The sequence below is a fragment of the Nannospalax galili genome, unplaced genomic scaffold (assembly GCF_000622305.1).
Source record: "Nannospalax galili isolate Female #2095 unplaced genomic scaffold, S.galili_v1.0 scaffold15, whole genome shotgun sequence".
In the NCBI taxonomy this organism is placed as follows: Eukaryota; Metazoa; Chordata; class Mammalia; order Rodentia; family Spalacidae; genus Nannospalax; species Nannospalax galili.
This window is the reverse complement of record NW_008337322.1, coordinates 5,466,218-5,481,063: the sequence shown is the minus strand read 5'-3', so window position 1 is coordinate 5,481,063 and position 14,846 is coordinate 5,466,218. Positions and strand designations below refer to the sequence as shown.

At 45.1% G+C, this 14,846-nt stretch overlaps 1 protein-coding gene across 8 annotated transcripts in view; it reads right to left on the bottom strand.

Annotated features, from left to right (window-relative positions):
• Nucleotides 1–506: 506 nt before the first annotated feature.
• Tpgs2 (tubulin polyglutamylase complex subunit 2) overlaps nucleotides 507–14,846 on the bottom strand; it is a 38,654-nt gene continuing 24,314 nt past the window's right edge. For 7 of the 8 annotated variants that reach the window (XM_008832507.3, XM_029563288.1, XM_029563289.1 and 4 more), the window contains 5 exons: nucleotides 13,938–14,025; nucleotides 11,256–11,381; nucleotides 4,099–4,212; nucleotides 2,522–2,682; nucleotides 507–1,194 (listed from right to left, as the gene is read on the bottom strand). In XM_008832507.3, coding sequence (XP_008830729.1) covers nucleotides 967–1,194; nucleotides 2,522–2,682; nucleotides 4,099–4,212; nucleotides 11,256–11,381; nucleotides 13,938–14,025 — 717 coding nt within the window. In that variant the 3' untranslated portion in view covers nucleotides 507–966. Of the gene's footprint in view, nucleotides 1,195–2,521; nucleotides 2,683–4,098; nucleotides 4,213–11,255; nucleotides 11,382–13,937; nucleotides 14,026–14,149; nucleotides 14,269–14,846 lie in introns of all 8 variants that reach the window. The other variant, XM_029563287.1, reaches the window with a different exon arrangement.

Below are 14,846 nucleotides of genomic sequence, written 5' to 3'. Positions count from 1 at the left end.
GTCGTCTGGAATTTCTGGACACAACTGGCAGCCACCGTAGGTCTGGGTGGATAGCGTGTGTGGCCGTCAGGGAGGCCGAGCAAGGAAGCAGACATTCCTAATTGAAAATCTGCGTAGTGTCTTTTCTTACAGAAATCCTGTCAGATGAAGTAGGTAAATCCAGATTTCTCTTCTCACACAGTAGGCCTATGTGGGCTGGCTACACGTCTAGTACCATCGTGTGTCTGTGTAGAAGTTCTGGTACAAGAGGCCCTTGGAATCCCACACTGCTCCAAGCAGGTTTCGGCTTAGAGCAGAGAGAGGCAGCTCAGAACCGTGGCCAGGCAGAACATGTGGAACACTCATCAGGGACTGGCTTGTCAAAAGTTATGAAAAGTTATGCAAATCAACACCTGGGAGTTGTAAATAGTTAAAGTACAGTGGAAGCATTCTTTTTGAAAATAATTTGGGCAAATGTGTAAATACCGTAATACAAAGCTGGAAGCAAAACACTTTACAAGAAACTGTCGGGAACATGGAACTTTATAGAAAATTAGCAAGAAATGACCCAAGTGAGATCTGTTTGTGGGACAGGACGTAAAGAACATAAAATTGTATCTTTAAGAGTTTTTATAAAACATCACACAGCCTGTCAAGATAAGGCATCAACCGTACCTAACAGCAAAAACAAACTGACCTGAAGAACTGTAAGAAAATATCCTTATGAAACGCTGTCCAAACATTTGATAGAAATGTCCTGTATCTCTGAGTTGTCCAATATGGAATCTACGAGACACGTAAATACTTGAGGAGGTGCGAATGTAGCTGAGGATATGACTTTTTCAAGTTCTGGCTAACGACACTGGAAATAAAAGCCTAGAGCATTGGTCACTCAGGAGGATGCTTACAGTCACAGACACACAAAGACTTTGAGGGCCATCTGTGCATTGATTCACAGGGCTAGTGGAGAGCTAGGATGAGTGGTGCTCATTTTCGGACAGGGTTTCCAGAGCCAGAGGAGGGTTTCGGGGTAGGGGGAGCTGAGGGCCCAGGCCCTTTCTGGGCACCTGCCGGCTGCACAGTCCCTTTCTTTTTGGGGACTGAGAGCTTGTTCTTGAACACTTTGCTGGGGTCCAGCTTGTTTACGAAGGACTCACTCTCTTCCGTGAGCAGGTCTGTGTTGTAAGTGACAGGTTTATACATACTGAACCATTGCTGTAGGAGGGAAGTGGAAAAGAAAGTCAAATTCAAAGGAAAAATCCCATTTTTGTGCTTTTTAGTGTGAATACAGGGGAAGAGACACAAACTGACATTTCCTAAACCAAATCTTTTGAGTGTGAGCTGGTAAAGTATGTGTGATCATTAAGAAACAAAAATCTGCAAAATCGGAAAGATTTCAGTTACGGAATACTCAACTTATCTATATTTTTATGAAAAACTGCCTTCCACGCTTACTTGCTCTTCGTTAAGAGAAAGCGGTGGCAGATCCGATCAACTCTTGGTCAGGCACTTCATGAGGCCTCTAAAATAAACACAGTAGGAGAGCCAAGAATCGAACCTCCTTCCTTCTGACCTAGTCAGTCCACCAGGGACAGATGGTGCCATCGGGGCATGCTGGCAGCAGCGTCCCTCCATCAGTTGTGACAGAGGTGAGCGCAAGACCTTTCCTCAGGGTGAGGTGTGTGCTGGTGTTCTGGAAAGCCATTAGTCAAAAGGACATCCAAAATTTTGGTGTTTTTTAAAATCACAACTGCCTCACAACACTGGCCAGATAGAAACTGTTCTTAGACGACATTTGAGGAAAAGGAGGCCTGGTGTGTATCTTGCACAGCTGAGGTGGAACGGAGTCCTCTAATGTCTTGCTAACTTAGTGCTCTGGGAAATTGTATGATTTCTTTCTGACCAGACCACGCAGCAGAAGTTCTAGCCCTTGCTGGTTTTCAAGCCAGGCAGCAGAAGCCCAGCATTTGGTTGAAATGACGCCCAGATCTCAACTATAAATGGGAAGAAAGCTCTGTGCACTGATGGGGAAGAGCTCCACAACCAAGTGTTAAGTAGACAGTGCAGAACTACTTCCTACATTTGTGAGGTAGCAAGAAGTACAAAGAGAACAGGCATTAATGCCTTCCATGCAAGGAGCATCTCAAGAAGGCGTGCAAACTGCCAACAGCACCTGCCTCACAATGTTCAGAAGAGCGCAGAGTCATTCATTTGAATGACTCATCTTCCACACCTTGTCTGAACTCTTGTTTAGCTTACTAAGCTCTGCAGGAGAGGAGGCAGCAGACCTTCAGTCTTTCCAAGTGCATGTAGTCAACCCAATAAACAATCAACTGGGCCTAAGCCCTCAATAACATTTAATTAAAAATACCTTCCTTGTTGATTCTAATGACATATTAGAATCACTTGTCATACTTATTGAAAATATAGGTTCTACCCCAGATAGCTTAATCTAGATGGATGATTTGGGAATTTGTAACCACTTCCACGGGAGACTTTTGATTCATGTCACATTTTGAGATGGCAGGTGTTCTCTGCTTACCTTGGCCTGTGGGCTGATACCATAGCTGGTGAAGGCATACTGCCACTGGGGCAGGCCCAGGTGGGTGATGAGCAGGCGATAGTAGGCAGTAAAGGTATCTGTGAGAAAATGCCAGTATAATGCTCTGTCCAGGAACCAGATCTCAGTGTCATGAGGTAATCCTACAATACACACAAAGAAAAAAGGGTCACCTTCACGTTTTTCCTTTTAACTGAAATGTCAATATACACTCATGGTAAGGAGAAACCCAACAGTAGAAATAACATAAAAGTTCCCTCTTTCCCCCTCTAACCTCCTAGTCCTACTGTCCCATGGCTTTTACCGGTTTCTGTGATACTCACAGATTACTGATCCATCACTCAATGAATCTATCTGTTTACTCTGACCATCTGGCAGTACATTAAGGCTGCCTTAAGCAGATGTTCCTGCTCTGTAGGGACCCAGCATTCCATCTCCCAGGGGTATAGCTTTTCTGATGGAGAGAAACTCTGATGGCTCTAGCTTTTTTGAAGACATCTCTCAAGAATCAAAAGAGCTGGGGAAAAAGAACCCCCTGGAAGAGCCCAGCTCACCTCACTCTTGCAACCCTGCTTGTGCTGGCATGGGATGTCCTGGGCCCGCCGTCTTCTGCCTCACACTCATCTATGGTCTTCTATCTCTACCCCTCAAGCCTACCCTGGCTCATCTGTCTAGATTGTGTACCATCACCAAGGGTTTTCCATCTAGTCTCTTGCTTCTCCAACACTACCTGTCACATTTTCATTTGAATGACTCTCTCATCTTCCACACCTTGTCTGAACTCTTGTTTGGCTTTCTAAGCTCTGCAGGAGAGGAGGCAGCAGACCTTCAGACTTCTCCTCCTCCCTTAGGTGAACCATTTAGCTTACTAAATGGAAACGGTCCTTATTCCCAATCAGCTTTCTCATGACTTGGCTTTTAGCCATGTGTCCCTTTCAGCCCTCCCCCATATCTAATTTGTCATAGTTCATGATGGAGCTGAGAAGCCTCTACATGGAAATGACCTTTCCTCTCCAGAGGTAAATTCTGGTGCTTATACCTCTTCACATCGCTAGACAGAAAGCTAGCTGAGGAGCCTTTGGCCTCATCTAGCTCTAGGTTTACAGTCCTTAGGCCTGAACTGCCCTGGGGCGGGGCGGGGCAGGGGTGCAAAATGCCTCCCTAGCAGCTGCCACCTGCTCCACTTGCTCCTGACGCTCCATGTGGAGGCTGAACTCTAGTAATTCAGGGGTCTATTGCTCTTAGTCTACATATAAAAGTATACAAGAAAATGGGTTTCCTGGACGCTTATCTAATGCTTGACACTATGTCCAGAGTGAGGAGTTCTGTACGCTTTTACTTCTAATATCTAATCTCATTGGCTGTTTTGCCATGACTCACATAAGAGATGGGTAAGGGACTATAGAAATCAGCTTAGTTGGGGGATGCAGAGAGGACCAAAGGTGCTTTCTGGGAAACCTGGAAGCATCTCAGGGAGCCTGCTGTGTTGGCTAACAAGCATGGTCAGGCAAGACAAGACTACCTCCGAACTGTGGGACGATGTTAGAAATGACTCTTACCTGGTTTCCCATTTTTGTAGACAAGGCAAACCTTCCCATTCCCATTGCATGAATCTAGCTCAAATATTACACTTCGAGAGTCAAAGTGAGGCTTCTCTGGCTGGTCTTCATTGCCTGGAAACCCAGAAATTAATAGTAATGTTCCAAACAACTCATCTCAGACACAGGACTTTACATCCACCTCTGCTAGGATGAAAAAAAAATAGCGAAGTCTATATTCTAAGTGCCCTGGGTCTCACTAAATGTAATGATTAGCCCTGCTGCCTGGCTCTCTCATCACCAACAGACACTATATTATTTTGCTTCTCTACTGCCGTGATAAACCACCCTGACCTAAGACAGCCTGGAGAAGAAAGGGTTTATTTGGCCTACAGCTCACAGTCTATCATTGTGGAAAGCCAAAGAGGAACTCAAAGTAGGAGAAGAAAGGGTTTATTTGGCCTATAGCTCACAGTCTATCATTGTGGAAAGCCAAAGAAGGAACTCAAAGTAGGAATCTGGAGACAGGAACTGAAGCACAGACCACTGAGGAATGCTGCTTGCTTACTGGCTTGCTCCTCTGGCCTGTGCTCAGCCTGCTTTCTTATATAATCTATCATCTCCTGCCCAGGGGTGCCACCACCCACAGTGGGCTGGACCCTCCCACATGACTCAACAATCAAAAAAGTACCTCACAGACATGCCCACAGGCCAGTCCAAAAGAGGAAATTTCCCAACTGAAGCTATCCGGCATAGACACTGTCAGGAATCTGACATAAGATGACAACTGAATTTCTTTTATTTTAAAGATTTACTTAGTGTATGAGTGCTTGCATGTATGTATGTGTATCAGGTGACTGTCTGGTGCCCATGGAGGCCAGAAGAGGGCACTGGATCAGTTATAGACAGCTGTTAGCCACCTTGTCAGTGATAGGAACTGACCCTGAGTCAAACACTCTTAACCTCTGAGCCATCTCTCTAGTCCCAAATTTATGTGTGTGTGTGTGTTTTGCTTGCATGTAATGTAAATGTACCCATGTTATGTAATCCCCTCTGAGGCCAGAAGTGGGTATAGGGTCCCTTGGAACTAAGGATGGCTGTTAGCCACCATGTGGGTGCTGGGAACTGAACCTGGGTCCTCTGCCAAGAGCAGCCAGTGCTCTTAACCACTGAGCCATCTCTCTAGCCCTCAACTGAATTTCTTGAGAATGGGACCACATAAAGCCAGAGAAGTCTGAACGATGGGACTGTATGAAAACGGGGCACCGTTTACATCTCACTCTTGATTTCTATGCAGTAACTCTGCAGAAAGCCCTAGTCATGTAGTGAACTGATTCACTCCTTTTAGTGGCTGTATCATAATTTATGCCTCTCTTTCCATAGATATGCATTTATGTCACCACCTGCTGATGCAAATTCTAAAATGTGTCAGTTCAGGATCAGTTTGTATTTCCCTGCCTATCTTCCTGTCCGGTACTTTGACTGCATTCCAGGAACTGCTAATGTTGCACTGCTGAGTGCTAACGTTCTCCATTTCTCAGTATTCTTCAGCTCCGTTCTCAGACACAGTGAAGTTACCTGGAAGCAAATACTTTGGGCTTTTAAGATTTGTCAGGCAGAAGCAGGGTATGGTACAGCCTGTAATACTAAAACTTGGAAGGTAAAAGACCAAGAGTTCAGGGTCACTCTCAGCTATATTACAAGTTCCAGGCCAGCCTGGGCTACATGGAACTCTGCCTCAAAAAAACTAATTTTTGGTCAGGATCAGTGGGATCAAAATAGTATTTATCTAAGGCTAATCATTTCCCACTACTAAAGCAGGCAAAGCCTTTCTGAGTATTCTAATCTCTGTGAGTCACAAGGTCCTGCAGCTGTCTGACCCAATAGAAGGTACTGACCATCATCAGAAGCTAAGGGCAGTATTTGAATTCTTTGTAGCATCGCTGCTTTCAGTGCCTCCCTGAACGTCAGCTTGGTTTTCATCTCTATCAGTACGAAGGCAGCGTTTTAAAGCCTACTCTTGGGCTCCTCTTGTGTCTCCAACCTTCTAATATGGGTTCGCTCTTCTTCATGAAGCTGAGTTTCTTCTGGTTCCTTCATGTTTTTTTAGTAAAAATTACTTTCTGAAAACTTACTTATAAAAAAAAAATCCAGGCCTAGGGTAATGTCATCTCTCACTTTATATAAATGCTTTGAGATATAGTTAACCACAGTCAGCACTCATTTCAGAACACTTTTCTAGAAGGAATCTTTGTTGTATCTTCCAAGGCTCTGAGGAGATTAAGAATCTAGACCACTTCAGTATGATCTGGGGCTCTAACACCTGTCTGAACTCTCGCTGCGCTGCCTTGGTTGACCTGGGCTTGCACTGGAACACAGATGGCTTGCACCCAAGCTTTGGTCTGTGGAAGGAGCTGTTGCTTCCTCCCGCCTCCTGGGTGCAGTGTTTCAGTGCCAATCCACAGGAGGGTGGTTTTTATAGGTGCAATCTTTCGCAGGCCCTAAAATCCCCTTCACTCCTTGGCTCACAGACAGGTCGTGTCCGGTTTGTCAGCGTATTACCACTGCTTTTGAGAAGGGCCGACTAGCAACCCAGGCAACTCCGTAAATCTTCCCTGGATGTCACTCTGGCTTTTACCACATCACGTTGTTGGCTCTTAGGTGCTTTGAGGAAGATTTTTTTTTTTTTCTGGTCTTTCTGAGACAGGGTCTCTCTGTAGCCCCAGCTGGCCTGGATTCACTATGTAGACCAGGCTGGCCTCGAACTCACAGAGATCCGCCTGCCTCTGCCTCCCAGTGCCGGGATTAAAGGCGTGCACCACCACGCCCAGGGAAGAAGATGATTTTTAAATCTTATTCCACGTCTCAGTCTCTGGCAGGAAGGCTGCTCTCAATCACCCACTTGCCGCCACCTGAAGAGGAAGTTGCTTTATCAGTTTAAGAATGCAGGCAAGTCTGGATTTTATTTTGATTCCCTGTCATTTATTATGACTGACCTGAGTCATCTTATTCCCCTCATCTTAATGCTGTGTTTCTTATTTTTCCTCTTCCTCATTTCTGTTCAGGATTCCCCTTATTTGACGGGAGATGTCGGAAATAGTTTTTTATTCCTTTAGTGGGTCAAAGTTGCTGACAGTAAGATGAAGTCATCCTTGTCTACCCCAAATTAGAGCTGGCCGGTCCTGTAACGGGTCGCTTATGCTTGTGAGTCAGATGAGAACTGCTGCGGGGGACTCCCGAGTCATGGGTGCTCTTTTCCAATACACATGCATCTCACATCCCACTCATTTCCCACCTATTTTTCTGTATTAAGCTTTACTATAAACTCTTCAAGACTGCAGAAATTCAGATACGTTTGCTTCGCAATGGCCTTCGGCCTGCTGTACGGGCAGCTTATGTGACTTCTCTTTGTCTTTAAAAGCCTCCCCGAACCTGAACTCTGGGCATACCTGTGGCTTTACCAGAGCCACAAGCCAAACTGGGTTTCTGCCACATACTCCCAAATAACATTTTCTAAGAGCCGTTGTCTCTGCTGTTATTTTAAGTGGAGGACCAGTTTCTGTTTTTTCTTTTCCCTCTGCTTGCATACTTAGATCCATTTCACTACTTTAACTGAAAAGAACGTATCAGTATTTCCTTAGCACAAAATTCTGTGAGGGCACTGAGATTACTACCGCCAGTGATCACCTCACAAGATCCTCTTTCCTTAGGGTGGTTAGTAGCTGTGAACATAACGGATAGTCATTCCTTCTACCACACTGGGGATCATTCCTTCTACCACACTGGGGAAGAAGTTTCCCACTAGCTTAGAAGTAAGCTGCCATGTTGGAAAGCGGCTAGTTCTCAAGAACAGCCATCGGGTGCTGAGCATGAATCCTGGCTCAAAGTCAGAAAAGAAACAGGAATCTGAGTCCCACAATGGCAAGGAACTAAAAACAGCCAACCACAGTGGGTTGGAAGAGGCTCCGATGACTCAGATGAGATTAGTGTCAGCCAACAACTGATCGGTGAGCAGGGTTTAGCTAGAGGTTAGTTAGGTCCTTTGCTTAGCTATGGTGCCAGGGTACTTAGCTAAGGAGAGGACTGAGCTACGCTATAATGAATTCTTCACACAGGGAAACTGCTACTAAACAAAACCGACAATGAAGTTGTACAGTCTCACGCCATTAAATAATAATGTGACGTCTGTCATGGCAGGAATAGGAGGCTGACACACCAAGGCACCCCATTTCCTCCAATACGGTATGAGATTTCTTTGCTACTGTGAAGGGAGCCCTTTCACTTCCCTAACCTTTCTTCATTCTCCAGCAGGAGGTCCACGGAAACCAGTGTGTTGATTAGAAAGGGCTCTGACAAACTAAGCGGCCTGAAAGGAAGTTACTGCCTCACAGATCTGTCGGCCAGAAGTCTGAAGTCAAAGTGCCCACAGAGTCATTCCTTCTGAGGGCTGTGGGAGGAATGTTCCAGCCTGCCCTACTAGCTTTTGGTTCCTTATAGGGGTGGGGTGTGTGTGTTCTTGGCTTACAGGAAAATCACCACTACCTTTGCCTTCATCGCCAAATGGCACTGTTCTCATGTGCCAAATCCCTCCTTTTATGAGGTTCACCCTGTTCTAGTATGTTCCCATCTTAATGGAATCTGCAGTTTGGGAATATTTCAAGTCCTGAGAGTTACAATTTGAATTTTTTTTTCAGGAAGCAGGGTAAATTTAACTTATAAAACTTTAATCTGGCCTTCTCACCTTGCACAAAAACAGAAGAAAATTCTTTAAAATATGCTTTGTATTTTGTTCAAAAGGTTCCTATATAAAAGTTATATATAACATTCCTAGATCCTATGACTTGCTTATAACCTGAAAGGTTTGTTTACTGTGTATATACAGGACTCTCGACTTTCATTCCTTTTCTCTGAATGATTCCTAGTTTCCACGACTGAACATAAGCAGCTTGATGGGAATGGGATTATCATTTCTTCAAAACTATTTTTGCCTGAAGCTTATCATTCTTCCCCCCACATCAGAGGATGTACTGATGTCTAGGGTTTTTGCCAGTTCTTTCAAACTGGTCACTAAAATTCCTTTTATTAAAATAAGATTTATTTTACTTATGTGCACCACTTGTGTGCAGGTTCCCTGAGAGGCCAGATGGTGTGAAGATTCCTTGGAACTGGAGTCACAAGCTGTTGTCAGTCACCTGATGTGGTGTTGGGAACCAAACCTGGGTCCTCTGCAAGAGCCATCTCTCCAGCCCCAGTTTTCTTTTGCGAGTATTTTACTTCCTGCCTTTCCTCCCTGGCCTGCGATCCTAATGAAAGGTCTCCTGGACCCGGTCTACTTTTCAGACTTTCCTATCTCGTCTCTTCCAATTCACTCTTTAGAATTCAGTTATCTGTGCTGTGCAGAGTTTCTTCTTGCTCGTATTTTCCAGGCCAAATCCAGTGTCAATAATATTTATACTGTTCTTGTTTCTGCTGAGATTTTAATCTGTGTCCTCCGGCAGTTTTGGTTCTCTGGCTGTGTATTATGACATTTCTGGTGACTGTTCCAACGTGCTCTGTCGCTGAGAATCCCGAGAAAAGCAGTATTTTTCCACTAGGGTTTGTTTGTTTTTGGTACAGAATCTCGATACGTGGCCCAGGGTCATCTTGCATTTACTCTGTAGCTCATGTTAGCCTTGAACTTACTATTTTTCTGCCTAACTTCTTAGGTGTTGGGATTACAGGCACATACCACCACATCCAGCCTCTATTTAGCCTTTAATAAGACTGAGGTTGGGTTATTAAGACTACTGTAAAATGCATGAGCCAGGCTGAGGGGTTTTATATACACAGGTATGTAAGCCCTGTGGCCCCTACCCCTAGCTCAGTTCTTTTGCCAAGATAGCTTCTCTAGGCTGCTTTTTGTCTTCTGGCCTCAAGGGCAGGGAAAACCTACACTGCTTGTTACCTACTTCTCTGCCATCACACATGGGGATTAAGCCAGTGTGACCATTCCCACCCCAGGGGATCCCATAGCTTTACGGGCCAGGCTCTTGCCAGACCCATCACTTAGCGAGGCCCTGTCCCTGCACTCCTCTGGCACTGTTCTCCCCTTGCTCATCTGGTATGTGAGGAGCTGCACATCACTGCCCTTGGCTAGGACTTCAGTAAATCCTCAAGGCTTACCTGCTGGTTGTGTAGTTACTATCCATCCTCCTTTTCTTAAATTCTAATTCTACACGAGGAAATAATACTGTACAAGTAAAAATTCTCCCTAAGACTCCCTTGCAGCTAGGAGTAGCTCTTGATTCTGTTCTGTTCAATGGTTTGTGAGAACATTACTGTTGTTCTGATAAAAAGGGAGAGATGTGTCTGAGATCCTGTCCTACCCCAACCCCTTATCTTTTTCTCTTCTTGTACTTTTGAGCACAGACTTGAAGCCTGGAGGTACAGCCTGCATCCCTCAACTATGAGAAGGAAAAAAAATCTAATACCCTAAAAGGCTGGTGCAGCAAAAAGGCCAGAGAGACTGTCTTATCAGCCATACCACCTTCTTTACAGAGTTCTTATGAGAAAAATGAACTGCTATTTAGTTCAAAAACAGTATAATTCAGTCTGTAGCAGCTGAACACAAGTCTAACTAAAGAAGCCTTTACTGATAAGGCTTTAGTAGCTATCTGATGGATGAACTACTTTATTCTCAAGTGGCAACATGATTAGAGATAGGAAGAGAGAAAACAGCTGTGGTCAGACTGCCCTGTTCCCTGAACCCTGTTTTCACCACGTAGTCTCACTGACTCTGAACGCATGAACCTTTTGCTACAGATAGATGGTCAAGTACTGAGATCTCGTGTGTTGACATGTCTGGTCCCCTGAATTGTCAAGTGACATTTCTAACATTTACTCACTCAACAATTCCTAAGTGCCCACTATTAGCCTGGCACTAAACTGGGTATAGGGACCAAAAACAAAAAAAGACCCCAACCTGGCTTTTACCTTCATGGAAGGAATTTCCCTTGCTGATATGGGCTGGTTTTGATCGCCTTTCCCTCCAGCTTATCCCCAGATGTTCCTGAAGCTGGGTTGGAAGAGCTTTGGTTCAGTGGAACATATAATGCCATGGCATCTTCCTGTGGCTTCAGTATGTGGAAAGGAGACAAGGAGGCCAATTTCTAACCCAAGGCAGAAGCCCCAGCAAGTACCTTCATCATCATCCTCTAGGTCTGCCAGCGTCGGTGCGTTAGGAAGTGAATACAGGGAAGACTGGCTGAGCTGAGTCAGCTTTGAGATGCCGTTGATAACCATGCTCCCCAGTGGGATGATGTTCTCTATGGGATCAGAGAAAAGACTGACATGAGAACAGCTTGGTCACAGTGGTCACCATGCTCATTTCTGCTTGAATAACACAAACAGCCCATCAACTGGCCTGTGGCTGAGAATCTGATGGAAAGTGTGCACACGATCACTCTCTCTGTGTCCCAAGATCAGCCTTTCATGAAAACAAAAACTGGGGGCAGAGGTGCTGTGCAGCCCCTACCATGTTTATTACGGGGCCACTAAAGAAAAAGCTTTAAAGGGGCACTACAGAAAGAGCTAGAAGAGCTCAACTTAGTAATTCCATTTGAGGAGTAAATGGCTCTAAAACCTTTTTATTCTCTCGTTTCAGCCAGAACTCAGTGACTTATACTTCCCAATGGAATAGGAGCTTTGACTGTGTAACGTACCCTTTTCTTGTAAGCTTTCAGGATGGAGAACTCCCTCTCCCTCTGTTACTCATTTTCCTACTTAGTAGAGAGCCTGGCAGCCTCCTTGTCTGTTGGTCTACAGTCTTTGTGAATAGGGTATGACTAGGGAACTAGTAAGACTGCGTGTTTCCTTACCCATCAACACAGAGCCTTGTTGGACACAGGCTGCCATACAGAGACTTAAAATCTGGAAAGGCAGGAATGCGTGAAGGCGATAAAACAGCTGATATAGAGATCATGGAACATCCAGAAAAAAAAAAAATCACTAAAGTAAACATCAGAGGGTGCATCCGATGCCTCTTGAAAAATATTTACTTTAAAAAGATTTATTTCCTTTTTATTTATGTGTGTGTCTGCCAGGTGCCCAATGGAGGCCAGAAGAGGACATCAGGTCCCCTGCAGCTGCAGGCAGCCATGAGCTGCCCCACATGGGTGCTGGGAGCTGAACTTGGGCCTTCTGGCAGGGCCGTGAGTGCTCTTAAGTGCTGAGCCATTTCTCCAGCTCCCTGTTGCCTTTTTTGTCACAGAGTTACATTAGTAAAAAATGGTGTCAGCTTCATAGAAGGAACTTGGGAGTTCTCCCTCTGTGTTTAAAAAAAAATGGTGTCGGGCATTGTTGGGGAACCCTGCTGCTAGGGTTGTAGTCCTCCATGTCCTGATAGCTCTAAGGGGCTCAGCGCTATATGGAAGGACTCCCCTTCTCAGCAGGGGGCCTCCTGCTTTCTGCCTGACCTTATTTGGAACATGACCTTTGGCATAGATACCTGGAGTAAAAACCACCCCCAGGTTTTTTTCTATATGATAATCAGGCATTGCCTGGTAGTCGGATGATAGGAGCCCACTGCCACATGTAAATAAAGCATAGTATGAGCACCTATCAGCTGAAGCATTGGCTACTGCCTCCACACTATATTTTCCCTGACCCTCACTGAAAACAGAGCTGTTTCACTGAGTCTGGAGCTGTTTGCATCACTGAACCTGCCTCCCTGGAAGGGCTTTCTTCCGTCAGTGCTCACTGGCCATCCTGACCCCGTTCATCACTTCTGCTCCCTTTGTCCTCGTGGACCAGTGGCCAACGACCCACGAGGAGAGAGCGACCCCACAGGGTATGGTGGCACACACCTATAATCCCAACTTTCAGGAGGCAGAGGTAGGTGGATCTTTGTGAGATAGAGGTTAGTCCAGTCTGCATAATAAGTTCCAGGCCAGTTGGGGCTACAGGGAGACCCTGTCTCAAAAAACAGCAAAAAAAAGAGTGGTTATAGTCATGAGGATAAAAAGACCAGGACTGAAAAATTAAATAATAAAAGACATTATAATTATTAACAGGAGCTATTTCATAAAATATTCATGAAACATCTCCTTTAAGGTAGGATTGTTAAGGGGCTAGCCTGCTCCCATGTCCCTTGTCTATTGCTCCAGATTCCAAAGGCCATGGCTATGCTGTAAGAGAGACTACCTGGCTGGTGACAGATGGTTTCAGGCCACAAATGAAAAGCTATAAAAAGTACCCCTGGTTAGCTACAGGAGTCAGATAGGAAGGCTCTAGAAATCATGCAAAGGCAATTCAGCTGTGCATGCAAGAGGCAGAGGCATGAAGGGGGAGAAGTCAGCTGTGTAGATACTCTGTGCCACAGAAGTCACCCTCCTAAACAGCATTGAGGACACAGAGGTGCTTCCTAAAGACAATGGGGATGTGGCCGGAGTGAGAAGCAACAAAAGCCACCAGAGGTAGGGGCTGGCAAGTCTGTGCTAGGAATGAGCTGGCAGAGTTGGCCAGCTGTTGTAAGGAAACTAGAGGCTATTGTTGCAGCTCTAAGGGGCAGGTCTCAGAGATTTTAAGCTTGAGTTGGTTGGGTTCTCTATGAGGTGACTGATGTTTTCCTCTAACAGGAAGCCTCTAAAGTAGGTTTCCAGAGCAGTACCAGCCAGACTCTGGAACAGGGTGGCAGGAGGTGAAGGCACTGATGGTATCTGTTCACTTTGGGGGGAAAAATAAAAACCAGATTCTGGATTTGACACTTGAGACCCACAAAAACCACACAGCCACAAAGATATTAAAATTCTAAGGACCTTCCGACAGGCCTCCTCCAACCTCTCCACCAGGGAAATGCTCTCCAGCAGCAAAGGCCGACTCACCATCTAGCTTCACATTCCACGTCATACGAAAGCCATTGGTCATCAGGTAAAAGTTCCTCATGTCCTCAGGCATCACACAGTTGTTTTTCTAGAATCAAAAATTGCTGAGTGTTAGGTTAGGCTTGGAACGAGGGCTCAGGGCTATGTCTCAAAGAACTGGGGATAATATTTACCTTTCTTTAGGTCCCTGAAATGGGAAGATTGATAATTACCTATCAGATTACTACAGAAGTACCGGGGTCAGCAAGCAGTCACTAGTTTGACTTGGTCTACGTATGTGACTCGGTAAAGCAGTCCAGGATCTGGCATGACATATTAGCTGAAGAGGAAGCTGAAAGGGGGTTAGCTAAAAGGAGGCGTGGGAATCTGGGAAGAGCAAGTCCTGGTAAAATATGACACCATTAGAGCATATTGCCAAGGATTTCAGATCCATGCACATGTATTATTTTCTCAAACAAATCACTGGACAAGAGAACCCGTTAAAGTGAAGAGTACGTATTTCCAGAGCATTTAATACCATGAACCTGTTTGAATTTTTCTGATGGATCTTAGCAAAGAAGACTACTAATAGGATATACAAAAATATTTCATGACTAAAAAAAAAAGAAAATCACCCAAACTGGTGGTACACAGAACAAAGAAAGAGCTTAGTGTTTTTTTGAGCAAGCCCTAAATTCTAACACAGGTCTAACAGGCAGACCTGTGTTATAGGCCTGGTTAGTCCCCTCTAGTCAAGTGCAGAGAGATGAATTCTGCAGGTCCTTTTTGAGCTTCTACAGTGACTTCTGAGATGGTACAGAAACAAGAGGGCACCATATTAGTAACTGTCCAAACTCTGGGCTTCTTGGACCCTGCTAGGATGTGACACTGAGCACTGTTTGTGCTGTTCACTTTGGGTCATATTGTCAG